This window comes from Molossus molossus, unplaced genomic scaffold (assembly GCF_014108415.1).
Source record: "Molossus molossus isolate mMolMol1 unplaced genomic scaffold, mMolMol1.p scaffold_m16_p_3, whole genome shotgun sequence".
NCBI lineage: Eukaryota > Metazoa > Chordata > Mammalia > Chiroptera > Molossidae > Molossus > Molossus molossus.
In genome coordinates this window covers 122,102,973-122,117,026 of record NW_023425366.1, presented here as the reverse complement: position 1 = coordinate 122,117,026, position 14,054 = coordinate 122,102,973, and the positions used below count along the sequence as shown (strand labels likewise).

At 56.5% G+C, this 14,054-nt stretch overlaps 2 protein-coding genes and 1 long non-coding RNA gene across 17 annotated transcripts in view; 2 read left to right on the top strand and 1 right to left on the bottom strand.

Annotated features, from left to right (window-relative positions):
• Positions 1 to 2,259: 2,259 nt before the first annotated feature.
• MPG (N-methylpurine DNA glycosylase) lies at positions 2,260 to 12,863 on the top strand. The gene is made up of 4 exons (XM_036279195.1): positions 2,260 to 2,356; positions 4,411 to 4,623; positions 9,122 to 9,326; positions 12,424 to 12,863. The coding sequence occupies exons 1-4, from the start codon at positions 2,333 to 2,335 to the stop codon at positions 12,798 to 12,800; spliced, it is 819 nt and encodes a 272-aa protein (XP_036135088.1). The 5' UTR covers positions 2,260 to 2,332; the 3' UTR covers positions 12,801 to 12,863.
• LOC118641712 lies at positions 7,441 to 8,153 on the top strand. Its single transcript, XR_004961654.1, has 3 exons — positions 7,441 to 7,482; positions 7,615 to 7,737; positions 7,842 to 8,153. It is a non-coding gene; the product is annotated as an uncharacterized LOC118641712 (long non-coding RNA).
• Positions 12,864 to 12,956: 93 nt separating the features above from the next.
• Positions 12,957 to 14,054, bottom strand: part of NPRL3 (NPR3 like, GATOR1 complex subunit) — a 46,845-nt gene continuing 45,747 nt past the window's right edge. For all 15 annotated transcript variants that reach the window (XM_036279177.1, XM_036279173.1, XM_036279175.1 and 12 more), the window contains one exon: positions 12,957 to 13,735. In XM_036279177.1, the coding sequence (XP_036135070.1) occupies positions 13,570 to 13,735 (166 nt within the window). In that variant the 3' untranslated portion in view covers positions 12,957 to 13,569. The remainder of the gene's footprint in view (positions 13,736 to 14,054) is intronic.

Here is a 14,054-nt window from a genome sequence, read left to right as displayed (position 1 = left end):
ACCACTTCCAGCCTGCGGTGGGGCCTCAGACCACAAACCAGGAAGTAGGGGGCGGCAGCGGGGAGCCCCCCCTTGCAGAGGTTGTGCAAGCCCTGCCAGAACATCTGGAGAAGTGGGTTGCTGGCGCTGGCCCTGCCTCATCCTCCTCATGGAGGCCAGGGCTCTCGTTCCTCATCCTCCAGAAATAAAACACCCCTCTGAGAATGTGTGGACTCCCATGATTTCTGCAAGGACCATGCACCATTTGTGAAACAAGAACAAAAATGGCCCTGGCCAGTTTGGCTCAGCGGTTAGAGCGTCAACCTGCAGTCCAGAGAGACCCGAGTTCGGTTCCCGCTAAGGGTGTGTACCTCGGTTGCAGTTTGTCCCCGGCCCTGGTTGGGTCGTGTGGGTGGCAACCACTCGATGTGTCCCTTTCACATTGATGTTTCTCTCCCTCTCTCTCCTTCCCACTCTATCTGAACAAAAAATGGAAAAATGTCCTTGGGTGAGGATATTAAAAAAAAGAATAAAAATGAATACAAAACAGCATCCACCCTGCCCCTGCCCTCATCAGGGGGATGAAGCCTAACTGGGGCCTTCGTTTCCTTCCCCAAATGAGGAAGTGGCGGAGGAGAGGGCTAGAGGGGGGCTGGGCACACAAGAAGGCTGGAAGGGGGTGTCATTGTTCAGACAGAATGGCTGCAGGGGTTGAGGAGGAAAAGAAAGAGGTGGGAGTCACATCCAGGCCTGCCTTCCGAGCAAGGGTTTGTAACACATTGCCCACCCCCGGAAGCAGCACTAGTGCCACAAACTGCTGGGTAGCTTCCAGCAGGCTGGAAGGCTGCTGCCCCTCCCTTCCCAGGAAGTCCTGGCTGGGGCCCTGGGGTGGGAGTGGGAGGCTGGAGGGCTGGAGTTCAGACCTTGGGCTGATCAGAGAAGAAGGAACAGTTGGAGACCAGGGTCCTCCCAGCTGGACTTGCCCTGAGACCAGGTGCCGTGCCCATCTTAGGGCCCCAGTCACATGATCCATCCAGCACCCCCCACCATCTAACACCATCCTATGCCCCTTGCTCTCCAGGCCCCATGGGTACCCCCTCCCAGGGCCAGGGCTTTCCCAGGACAGGGGTGGGTGGGATAGGAGTTGGACTGTGCCTACCAGCAGGGAGGGGCCCTGAAAACCTAGATATACCCTAGAGTGACAGCGCAGAGGGGTGGCTCTGTTGGGTGTTAGGTGCTACCAGTGTGCCATCTCTCCCCGGGGAAATTCCCCTAGAACAGTCCTATGCCTAAACAGTGACTATCCACAGCCCTTCCTTCCTCTGGACCAGGCACTGCACTCCCCAGATTCCCCTTCCCCTTCCCCTGGGGCACAAATCCGATGTGAGAGACCATAGGCAGGGTGGGCAGTTGTGCTGGGTGTGGGTAGGGGCATCAGAAATGGAGGGCAGCAGTGTTTTCCATTCTGCCCCTAGCTGCTGCCATGCAAGGTGGTGTTCACCGGTTCCCTTGGGTCCCCTTAGCCCTCGTCCAGGCCTCCTAGTCCAGGCCTCGGCCTCCTGCGGAGGGTGGCCATGCTCAGCGGGCCCACTCCAGGACTGGGCAGGCTCCTCCGGGCATCCCCGGGTGGGAGGGGTGGGGACTCACTGCAGACACAGAATCCCCAGACTGCCTGTGACGACCCTGGCGTCGGCTTCCCGGGAGAAGTCTTTCCATCCTACTCCCCCACCCGACTTGTCTTCTCCACCCAAATGACCCGCGAAGTCCAGGAAAACGTGTCCCAAGGACCTGGTCTCCCGCCCCCTCCCTCACACGACCTCCACGTGCACCCCACCGTCTGCAGGCCACTTCCCCAAAGCACTGCATCTCCAACCAGGGCCCCTCGAGGGCCCAGACAAGGTTCATGACGGGCCAGTCCTCTTGGTGGTCTGACCACCGGCTGGTGGTAGAGTGGGCTCTCCGGCTGTGGGGGTCAAGGGAGGCAGGGCAGGTCACTGGGAGCGGCGTCGAGGTGCGGCGGGTCTCGCCCCAACCCCAGCCGCCTTCCCCCCTTCTCACTCCACAGTGCCCAGCAGTCCCGGGTCTTTGTCCAGGACGGGAGGTGGGGCACTGGGCAAAGGGATGTCCCGGGAGCCTGCGTCCCGCGAAGCCACCTCCGCGTGGCCCCGCCCGGCCCCTCTTGCGGGGCGGAGTCCGCACCCCGCCCGGGAGGCCGCTCTCCCAGGCTTCCGTCCTCCTCTGCGCAGGCGCAGGCGCAGGCTCCACCCCCGGCCGCGGCGCAGCTTCCGGGTTGGCTCGCGAGCGGCTTTGCAAGGGGCTGGTCCCGATCCCCGGAGTCCGGGCCGGCCGCGGGATGCCCGCGCGTAGCGGGACCCAGGTGAGCGCTCCTCCCTCCACGCACCGCCGAGGACCAGCCTCCGAGGGCGAAAATCCTACCCGGAGTCGCACTCCTGCGGAAAACCAGTAACGTGCGCACGGCAGGCCCCCGACAGGGTCTGCGGTTCCCAGGCGAGCACCCACCGGCGGGGTCGGGCTCCTGGCTGGGCTCCATTTGTCAGCAGTGAAGTCTAGGCCGGCCCGAGGTCGCCAGGGAGGCCTGGGGGGAGACCCCCACACCGGTTGAATGCTGGGCACTTAGGCCCAGCTCAGATGGCCCCTCCGCAGGAGCCAGCCTGTAGACAGAAATGACCGTGGGGTTGGCCTAGCAGTTGGCCCTGGTGTCTGTCACAGCCAGATAAATGCTCTCCCTTTGTTTACTAATTCCGTTTGCCCGTGTTTTGATGGGGCGCTGGTGGGTCCCTTGGAGACCCCCATCCAGGCCAGGCCCTCCCAGTCTAGCAAGAAACACTTGTCCCCAGGTTTTGCCCGGACGTATCCCAGGTGGACAGTCTCTTCCTTTCATTGAATGCTTGCTCTCTGCCAGCCAAGTGCTTTCCTGGCTTCTCGCTTTATTTTCAGTGCAGATGTGGCTGGTTCCCTTACTATAGAGAAAACAGAGGTGGACACCTTTGGTCATTTTCTGGGACTTCTCACCCAGAGAACCCTCATTTCTAACCAAGGCCAGGTGATGCGCATGAGGTGGTTTGAAGCAGCACTCACCCTTAGGTGCAACAGCAGCGTGGTCCCATTCTTCAGCCCTCCGGTTAAACGGCCTGTCACCATCACCAGGAAGGGCTCTGAGACAGTTTCAAATCCTAGGTCTATAGTGGGGAAGCTGAGGCCTCTCTGAGCCTCAGACCCTGGACGGCCATATGAGTCCCCCACCACCCAGAGTGGGCCAGGCCAGAGACCCAGAGTGACCCGAGTCATGGAGCAGGCCAGGGGCCAAACTTGGGTTGAGATCAGGGACCTCCGCGTCCCAGAGTCTGAGCCCATGGTGGGTATTGGCAGATGGGCTGGACTGCAAAGACGGTCACGTCAGCGTCCATTCTCAGACTGGCGGTCTCCACTCGACATGAAACGTCAGCACTTATGTTAAAAATAATGGGTCTGTCACATGCTAGGGAGACATGGGTACTGCTGTAGATCAGCCCTTGAGGATGGTGTTTCTGGGCCCTGATGCTCACCTGCTCCTTTTATCTCCCCCTGCTCTTTGGAGATCAGCTGTTCCTAGAAGAGCCAAGGGTGTGTGCTCAGGTTTCCTTGGTGGGAGTGGGGGGGGACACGGTGTGGCAGGTAGAAGGCAGAAAGTGCACAGTGTCTCAGCAAATCCTCCTCATCCCTTAGGAGACATCACCTTTGCCCTACTTCTTAATCATTCTAACATCCTGGGTCATGAGGCAGAGGACAGTTGGGTACTCAATGGAGGGTCATGAGCTTCGAGTGGGGGGCCAAGCAGATGGTCAGCCTGGTGTTTACCCACTTATGTAAGTCAGATCTTCTAGGCCATTCTGAGGCAAGGTCTGGCATAATAGATGTGTCAGCAGGGGGGAGGGGTGACACACTGACCCTCAGTCCATCCCCCCCAAATTCCTGGTTAAAGTCTGGTGTAAAGGGCAGGGTTCCAAAAACAAGCTCAGAAGTTCATCTGGGGTCCATGTGATAAATGGGAATCAGAAGATACCAGCCCTCCTGTCTCAGCCTTGGGTGCCCACTGTCCCCTCCCTGTGGCCGGTAGCCCTCTGCCACTGCGTTATACATCTCCTGCATGTGGCAGGCGTGTGAAGCAGAGTGGTTACACTGTCACCTCTGCCACCGACCTTTCCTCACATGCACTCATTTTCCAAGGCCTCCTGGGACCCTCTTGAGCCCAAGGGGCTGAGTACATCAGGTCTGGCGTTCTGTTTGTTCAAAATGGTTTCCCTCATTTTGCAGATGTGGAAACTGAGGCAGGCAGTCAAATATGGTCCTGAAGCACTGCAAGTCTGACTCTACCGCACAGTCTTCTGCCCTCTCCTGTTCAGACACTTTATTTTGTTCTTTCCTATACAGCTTTCCCGCAAACTGGGGCAAAAAAAGCAGCGACCTTTGGAGGCAGATGGAGCCCAAACACCTTCCCCAAAGGAGCCCCGCCTGGGTCTGCCCAAGACCCTGGATCCCCAGCGCAGTATCTATTTCTCGAGCCCAAAAGACCAAGCTGCTCGACTGGGATTAGACTTTTTTGACCAGCCCGCAGTCCCCCTGGCCCGGGCATTTCTAGGACAGGTATGTAAACGTAGTGACGTGGCCTTTGCTGAAGTGGTCTGTTAGTGGTGTCTGCCTGCCCGTTCTGGGCACTGAGGACACTAGCTGTGTGCGCCCGGTATTGCCCTCAGGGCAGGTTTCTTTTGAGTGCTGGCCCTGGTGTCTGTGAGGGGCTAACTTTGCCTGCCCTGTCCCCTGACACAGTTCGTGCCCCTCTGTAGCTTGTCTGTGTAGTAGTGACAGCTTTTAGCCACATGAGAGTGGTGGCCATGGCCTGCGACTGCCCAATGTCAGGATTGCCTTGACACACAGCCTCCTCCTCATCACAGCAGCTCACAGTGCGGGTGCTGCCTCCCCAGTGGCCCCTGAAGCTCATAGCAGGTTCAGGATCTGGGAAGCAGGGATGGCACAGGGCCCATGCCAGCAACAGCAGGGTTTGCGCCACATCTGTCGAGTACCATCTGGGGTTGTTCCTGGGTGTCAAACTGCAGGCCTGGTTTCTGGTGCTCTGAGATTCCTTGGCCTGCCCTGTGTCATTTCACGAGACTGCCTGTAGGTTAAAGTGGCCAAGGTGAATCGGTTTCTGTGGCTAACAGAAACTCGGTGCCAGGAGTTGGGTGCTGAAAGGAGCAGATCTGAAAATGTGGGTTAGTGGAGTGTAACCTAAAGTGGGACTTGGTGGGTAAGAAGGTCTGTCCCGTGAGAATGCTTCCAGCTGCAAGGGCCAAAAGATCCTTCTAGAAGAACCCTAAATAATGAGGGTTGTTTTGGGTGTTTTGGTTAATCCTCACCCAAGAATATTTTTTCATCGATTCTTTAGAGCATGAGCAAAGGAAGGAGAGAGAGGGAGGGGAACACCAACTGGTTGCATCCTGCACGACCCCGACTGTGGCCGGGGATCAAACCGGCAACCCAGCTACGTGCTCTTGACCAGAATGAACCCAAGACCTTTTGGTCCGCAGGCCAACGCTCTAACCGCTGAGCCAAACCGGTCAGGGCAATAATGAGGGTTGATGCTGTCACATACAATGGCTCATGGGGCAAGGGAGTCCCAGCATTATCAGGGGCCCAAGGGCCTCAGCGGGTCATAATTTCCCTTAGGCCCCCATCATGCCCACTTGAGCCCGAAGGTAGACGGGGCAGTATCCAACAAAGAAGGAAGGGTTTCACCCTGTGTCCCTTTGGCCAGGGAGGACAGCCTCATTTTTTAAATATATTTATTTATTTTTAATATTTTTATTGATTTTTTAGAGAGAGGAAGGGAGAGGGACAGATAGAAACATGGATAAGACAGACACATGGATCAGCTGCCTCCTGCATGCCCCCCACTGGGGATCAAGCCCAAAACCTGGGCATGTGTCCTGATTGGGAATTGAACCAGGATCTTCCAGTCCATGGGACAATGCTCAACCCACTGAGTAACACCAGCTAGGCTTGATTTTTTTTTGAGAGAGAGTGAGAGGAATGGAGAGGAAGGGATAGAAAGAGAGAGAAATATCGATCAGCTGTCTCCTGCATGACCCCTACTGGGTATTGAGCCCAAAACCTGGGCATGTGCCCTGACTGGGAATTGAACTGGTGACCTTTTGGTGCATGGGATAGTGGTCAATCCCCTAAGCCACACTGGCCAGGCTTAGAATTTTTTTAAAAATATATTTTATTGGCCCTGGCTGGTTACGCTCAGCGGTTAGAGTGTCGGCCTGCAGTCCAGAGAGACCGGGGTTCAGTTCCCGCTAAGGGCGCGTACCTTGGTTGCAGTTTGTCCCCAGCCCTGGTTGGCTGTGCAGGTGGCAGCCACTCGATGTGTCCCTTTCACATTGATGTTTCTCTCTCTCTCTCTTCCTCTCTCTCTCTCCCACTCTGTCTGAACAAAAAATGTCATCGGGCCCTGGCCAGTTTGGCTCAGCGGTTAGAGCGTCGGCCTGCGGTCTGGAGAGACCCAGGTTCGGTTCCCGCTAGGGGCACGTACTTCGGTTGCAGTTTGTCCCCGGCCCTGGTTGGTCGTGTGGGTGGCAGCCACTCGATGTGTCCCTTCACGTCGATGTTTCTCTCTCTCTCTCTTCCTCACTCTCCCTCCCACTCTATCTGTACAAAAAATGGAAAAATATCCTCAGGTGAGGATAAAAAAAAAAAAAAAAAAAAAAATGTCATCGGGTGAGGATAAAAAAATATATATATATATATTTTTAAATATATATATATATAAAAATATATATATATATATTATTGCCCAGCCAGTGTGGCTCAGTGGTTGAGTATCGACCCATGCACCAAGAGATCACCGATTCGATTCCCAGTCAGGGCACATGCCCAGGTTTTGGGCCAAATCCCCAGTGGGGGGCATGCAGAAGGTGGCCAATCAATGTTCTCTCTCATCAATGTTTCTCTCTCTCTCTCTCCTCCCTTCCTCTCTTTCTAAAATCAATAAAGAAAACTTATAAATAAATGAGTAAATATGTATGTGTGTATTTATTTATTTATTCATTTAATCCTTACCCGAGGACATATTTTTTCCATTTTTTGTTCAGATAGAGTGGGAGGGAGGGAGAGAGAGAAACATCGACGTGAAAGGGACACATCGAGTGGCTGCCACCCGCACGACCAACCAGGGCCAGGGACAAACTGCAACCGAGGTACGCGCCCTTAGTGGGAACTGAACCTGGGTCTCTCCGGACCTCAGGCCGACGCTCTAACCACTGAGCCAAACCGGCCAGGGCTATTTATTTCTTATCCTCATCCAAGGACATTTTTGCATTTATCTTCAGATAGAGTGGAAGGGAGAGAGGGAAGAAAAGAAGAGAAACATTGATGTGAGAGAGACACATCGACTGGCTGCCACCTACATGACCCAACCGGGGCCGGGGACACACCACAACTGAGGTACTGCCCTTAGCGGGAACTGAACCCAGGTCTCTCTGGACCACGGGCCGACGCTCTAACCACTGAGCCAAACTGGCCAGGGCTTGCTTGCTTGCTTGCTTGCTTTATTTATTTATTTATTTATTTATTTAGAGAGGAATGGAGAGGGAGAGGGGTAGAAACAAGGACAGCCTCTTTTACAGCCTCCCAGTGGATGTCCTTGCAGACCCCTTGGCCAGGCTTGGGTCAGCCCTCTATAGGTCATTGAAAGGAGTGGTGAGTTGCCATGACACCCAGACCATTCTCAAGTCACCATCTCAGCTGGGAAGGGTGTGGCCTCCCTGGGGACCCTCACCAGCAAGGATATGTGTTTGTAATAGGCATGGGAGGCAACCAACATCTACTATCTGGAAATTTTATTGGAGTGGAAAATTTAAATGAAAAACAACAGTGAGAAAAGAGCAGGCCCCTGGAGGAATGGAAACAGGAGGGTGAAGCTAATCTCCCAGAAGGATGGACCTGAGGCCTCATCTGAGATGGAACGGGGACTCCTTTACTTGCCCGGAGGTGGGCTTCCACGGGAGGCATCGACCCCCTTCTTTCCTCCACTGTCTCAGGAAGGCCTTTTCCAACACTACTCCAGCATTCTCCTCCCTGCCTCGTAACACTGATCCTGGCCAGACACACTGGGCTCCCAGGGCTAAGGCAGGGGTGGCCTGGCCTGAGGACAAGGCAGGTGCTGGGGACGTCCCTGGGGAGGTGGCTGCCCCCACAATTCTGTGAACCCTGGTCAGGTCAGGCCTGGGACTTTGGACACTGAAGGTAACTACTATTCATTCCCAGGGCCATACTGTGCTGTGCAGCCAAGAAATAGTCCCCTCCATGGGGCAGAAAGCTCCAGGCTAGGGAGCATGTGACTCCCTGGCATGCCCAGCACTCCACGAGCCCTCCCTGGCTCTCCTGGGCTGCCCTCCTAGGTACTCTGCTGGCCTGAGAGCACCCACCCCTCCAGTGACAACCCCTGGCAACTGCCCCTGTCCTCAGCCAGCCCCTCCTCCCTCGCAGCCCCACCCCTGCCCAGGGTACTGTCCAAGCCAACCACAGCGAGGCTGACCTTCCTGGCCCAGTGCCTACACTGACCCCATTCCTTGAGCTGGCCACACCCAGGGCCGTGGTTCAGGCCAGGGACATGGGGGGTGGGAGAGGCAGCCAGTCCTGCTGCCTGGAAAGGCCTTTCAGAGCTGGTGGGCAGGCGCTGCGAGTGACAGTACTTTGTGTTTAGTCCACAGGCTCTAGAGTATCCCAGGTAGCCATGTGGGGGCACCACTGGGGTGCTCTCCATGCTGCCCTGCCCCAGCCTAAGCATGTAAGTTTAGGGGACTCGGGAGGAAGCAGTGTGAAGGAGGGCCCCACTGACAGGACACGTAGTGTGTGAATACACTAGTGCTGGTTTGCAGCCCAGCAACGGCAAGAGTTTGAAATGTCAGCACCCTGTGGACAAGACCTGTTGTCTGGTGGTCCAACAAGACAAAGGGGGCATGGGGGGAGAGGGACTGGTGGCCCTGGTGTACCCTGAGCAAGGGAGGTGAGGTCCAGGCTGTAATGCATCAGGTAGAGTGGACCCATCCCTTCCTGCCGAGCTGACCATGACTGCCCACAGGTCTTGGTCCGGCGACTCAACGATGGCACAGAGCTCCGTGGCCGCATTGTGGAGACTGAGGCATATTTGGGGCCGGAGGATGAAGCTGCTCACTCAAGGGGTGGCCGGCAGACCCCCCGCAACCGCGGCATGTTCATGAAGCCAGGGACCTTGTATGTGTACCTCATCTACGGCATGTACTTCTGCATGAATGTCTCCAGCCGAGGTGAGCTGTGCTGGGGCTGGAGCAGGAAGCTGGACACAGCCCCCTCAGCTGGCAGCTGGGAGACCCCTGGGAAGACCAGGGTGGGGCACGTGCTTGAGTAAGGAGGTGCTATTGCTAGGCTATGTCCGGGTTTCAGGAATTCTGGCTGTACTCACAGGGTGGTGAGAGGGGCTGGGGGCCCACATGAAATAGAGGTCATGGGTTGACCTGAACACAGAGCACACAGGTTCTATAAGGCCACCATGGGTCCCAGAGCTCAGATGTGGGATCACCAATAGGCCAGGGTAGACTCAGGAGGGGCTGGTTTTGAAAAAGGAGGGTGAAATCTATTTTTGAGTTGAGTTGGGCTCTGACAGGGGCTTTGCCAGGCTGCCAGTTGTGAGGTCTGAATTACTTATTCTCAACTGGAGAGGATTCTGCCACCCTGGGGAACATTAGGCAGTGTCAGAGACATTTTAGGTCATCACAGCTGGTGGGATGATGTTTCACAGCTCACAGTGCACAGGAGACACCCCCACTCGCATCCAATGTCAATCGTGCAGAGTAGGAAGCTGCTGGGCTGCAGCCCCCAGGAGAACCCACTCACCTGCTGGGCCTGTCTGGGGCAGCCTCTATGCTTTGTGAGCAGGTGGCTGTTTTCTGGGTGGTCTGTGCTCAGAAGAGCCCACAGCACCATCCTTCCAGAGCCACTGCTGACCAGATGCAGGGTCTGCCCAGCCCCCTCTGGCTAGCCAGTCCGCGTGCTGTCTGCCACGCTTCCTCTTACTGGTCCCAAGATGAACGAATGCTTGAGGGGATGGGTTTTGGTATGCTGCAAGTCAGACACATTCGTGGAATGATTCCAGTGACGTGGGAGTCGTGATTGCCCAGAGGACAGCTGGCGATGTTCATTGCCAGAGCTGCAGGGGCAAGAGGGGGGAGGTAACCGATGACTGGCCCCGTGCCTGCCACAAAAGGCGTTGAGTGAAACTGAGTGACTGGACCTCAGGATGGTGGGGACCACCCACAGGGCCGTTATCACCCTGGAGAGCTTATTTTGGTCATCGAGCGTTTCTTTGGCTGTGCAGCCAACCACCTCATGAGGCGGGACTGAACTCAGATAAGGAGAGAGACTGAGTCCAGAGGTGTCTGGGGCTATGGTCAGCAAGGGAGGAAGAGCCAGGGGTTCTGAAGGTAGACAGGGTAGACATGGGAGGTGGAGTATCACTTTCTGGACACATGACCAAGATGCCCCAGGAACGCCTAGTTCAGGGGGGCACCAAGCCACAGTCAGGGCCAAAGGTTATCCTGGTGCATCAAGGGAGAGGGGAGGCTGAGTACATGCTCCACTCCTGCCGGCCCTCAGGTAGAGGCAGTGCAGAGAGGTCCAGGAGAGCAGTTAGGTGAGATTGCTGAGGCCAAGCAGGTGGTGCAGGTGAAGTAGGGGTGAGACTGGAGCCCCAGTGGGAAGAAATTAGGTCGTTGTGATATTATGTCAGAGTGCCGGCCGGATTCATTAATTTCAGGAGATGTCTGGGGCAATGAATGGAGTAGGCTGCTCCTTCAACCCATTTTGGGGGCTTAGTGAGACAGTGAGGAATGTGTTACATCCAGAGAGGCTCGGGGTGGACACAGAGGGAGCCCTGAGGCTGGTGGGATGGGCAGGGCCCAGGAATTAGAGGATTGGAACTTCAAGGCTTTGCTTGCCCTTAGTATCTCCCCCGCCCCCCTTATTGATTTTAGGCAGAGAAGAAGGGAGAGGGAGAAATAAAACATCGATGAGAGAGAATGTGGATTGGCTGCCTCTGCATGCCCCCCACTGGGGACTGGGCCCACAACCTGGGCATGTGCCCTAACCAAGAATCAAACCAGTGACCTCTTGGTGCATGGGTCGACGCTCAACCACTGAGCCACAATGGCCGGGCACCCTTAATATATTTTGAGGTCCTCTGCAAACTGGCTGGTTAAAAGCATCCGGTCACACCCTGGCCGTTTTGCTCAGTGGTTAGAGCATCAGCCTGTAGTCCTGAGAGACCCGGGTTCAGTTCCTGCTAAGGGCATGTACCTCGGTTGCAGTTTGTCCCTGGCCCTGGTTGGGTCATGCGGGTGGCAGCCACTCAATGTGTCCCTTTCATGTCGATGTTTCTCTCTCTCCCTCCCTCCCACTCTATCTGAACAAAAAAATGGAAAAATGTCCTCGGGTGCGAATAAAAAAAGAAAAAAAAAGTATCTGGTCACAAAACCCCACCTGCCAGCTGCTGGCTGTGCTGGAGGGTGCAGCTGCTGTGTCCACTCAGGGCCAGCTCCTAGGTGCTGAGGCCTATATGGCAAGGCCTAAGAATGGGGACTGGCCTGGCCACAGCCCAGGTTAAGCCTCTCAGACTCCCAGGTGGAAGGGTAGGCAGTCAGAGTGGTACCTCAGGAGAGTGGCCTTGCTGGGACTGAGGCTCCTCTGGCCAGGGACAAGGGAATTCGGACAAATGTGTCTTCTTGGGCTCAGGGTATCTGTTTCCTGTCTGGCCTGTGAAGTAGCCTGGACTGGTTGGGAGGGCTGGGCCAGAAGGCATCCCAAGGGGGTGAGGGGTGCTATCAGCAGGCACTTCCTGCCCTGTCAATCTCTCCAGTGTTATGGGGTGGGGCTCACCCAGCATCCTATGCACACTGGTGGCTGCTCTGAGCCAACCTTCTGGCTTGCCCAATAGACACGGAATGGATAGAGGCAGATAGGGGACCCTGAGCTGGGTAGGGATCTGGGCCAGATCTGAGGCTTTCTGCTTCCAGCTTACTGGTGGGGTGACCATGCCCAGGGAGGACTAGCCATTTGGGGTTTCCTTTGCCAGTCTCAAAGCTGTTGCTGGTAACCGAATCAGAGGAAGCCAACAGGCTGATTAAACACTTGCTAAGCATTTTTACTGCTTCTCCCTAGCTGATGGTCAGGCCCTCTGGCTCTGTCGAGCCGTGGAGCCTCATGGGTGCAGGTGTGTAGGAGGGAGTGGCAGGCAGAGGGCCGGGACAGTGGATGAGTGTAGGCGTGCTCCAGAAGGCAGCTGCATCCTCCCTGCAGCACTAGTTGTGCCCTGGGGTGGGGAGGGCCAATCACTGTCTGTCTGTTCCACAGGGGATGGGGCATGTGTCCTGCTGCGAGCACTGGAGCCCCTGGGGGGCCTGGAGACCATGAGGCAGCTTCGCAGCACCTACCGGAAAGGCAGTGCCAGCCGAGCCCTCAAAGACCGTGAGCTCTGCAGTGGCCCTTCCAAGCTCTGTCAGGCCCTGGCCATCGACAAGAGCTTCGACCAACGAGACCTGACTGAGGACAAAGCTGTGTGGCTAGAGCACAGCCCCCCAGGGCCCAGGGAGCCAGCTGTGGTGGCGGCAGCCCGAGTGGGTATTGGCAACGCAGGAGAGTGGGCCCAGAAGCCCCTGCGCTTCTACCTCCAGGGCAGCCCCTGGGTCAGTGTGGTAGACAGAGTGGCTGAGCAGGGCACACAGGTCTGAACAAGGGCCTGCTCAGGACAGGCTTTTTTAATTGTTTAAAAACCAAATAAATGCTTCACTTCTAGAAAACACGTGTCGCTTATGTCTCAGCCAGAGCTCCTCAATGATCAGCTCTTCCTCCAGCACAGGGACCTCAGGGCCCTGTGTGTGCAGCAGGGTACCTAGAGCCAGGCCCAGCATGGACACTTCCTTCCTCAGGCCTGATGAAGGCCCCCTCCACCCCCCTCGTGAAGGAGGACTGGGAACACCAGTGCACCTTCCCCACAAGGGAGCCATAAGCACCATGGATCAGCCCAGGCCCTCATGCCTCAGGTGACAAAGAGGGGGTGGCCATGAGCCTCCTGATGGCTAACACAGGGCTGTAGTGAGGGGCAGGAAAGGCCCACAGCAAGCTGGAAGATATGGGGCAGTGCTGGACCACACAGGACAGGACAGGCACTGGGCCCTCAGTCTTGGAAGGGCAGGAATGGAGGGGGCCAGGGAACACAGGCAGGATTGGGAGGAAGGTCAGACACAAATCTGCGTGGGAAGCATGCAGGCCTCACTCAGCAGGAGTCCTGGATGCTCTCCCCAGCTTGGAGCCTCACCTTCTCAGCTCAGACACCGGATCTGCTTTGAAGACTAGATGAATGAGACTGCAGACAGCAGCAGCCTAATGAGGCGGCTGAACTGGGCTGAAGTTGGGCCTCAGGGCTAAGAGGACTCGGGCCAGACAGGAGGCAGCCCTGGGGTGGGGAGATGCAGCTGCCTCCGTGTCCTCGGCCTGGGCTCACGTAAGCAGTGCCTGGAAGACGGCAATGACTGGGTCCTCGTGGGTGGTCACCACCAGCACACTGCGGAACTTGTCGAAGAGCATGAGCAGCTGGGAGCGCCTTGTGTTCTCATTGTACATGATCTCCTCTAGGTGGTGGCGGCCACGGAAGTACTGCAGGAGCCTGGAGGGGAAGGTGGCACAGGCCCAGGCTGACCTCTGTTCTAACAGCCAGTGAGCAGCCCACAGGCCAAAGCAGAGCTGGTGGGGGAGTCTCAGAGGCCCAGGGAGGCAACCACCCATGCCCCCCCCAACAGGGGCAGGCAAATGTCCTAGACCCATTGCCTACCATGGTTCCCCAAAGTGGGTCCTTGAGGACACATTACTGTTCAAACCCTGGAGCCCACCTGAGCCTGGAGGTTATACCCACCCTCAGCATTCTGACATGGGTGGGGACAGGGCAGGAGGAGTCTGTCAGAGGCTTCTTTTTCATGCTACCATGG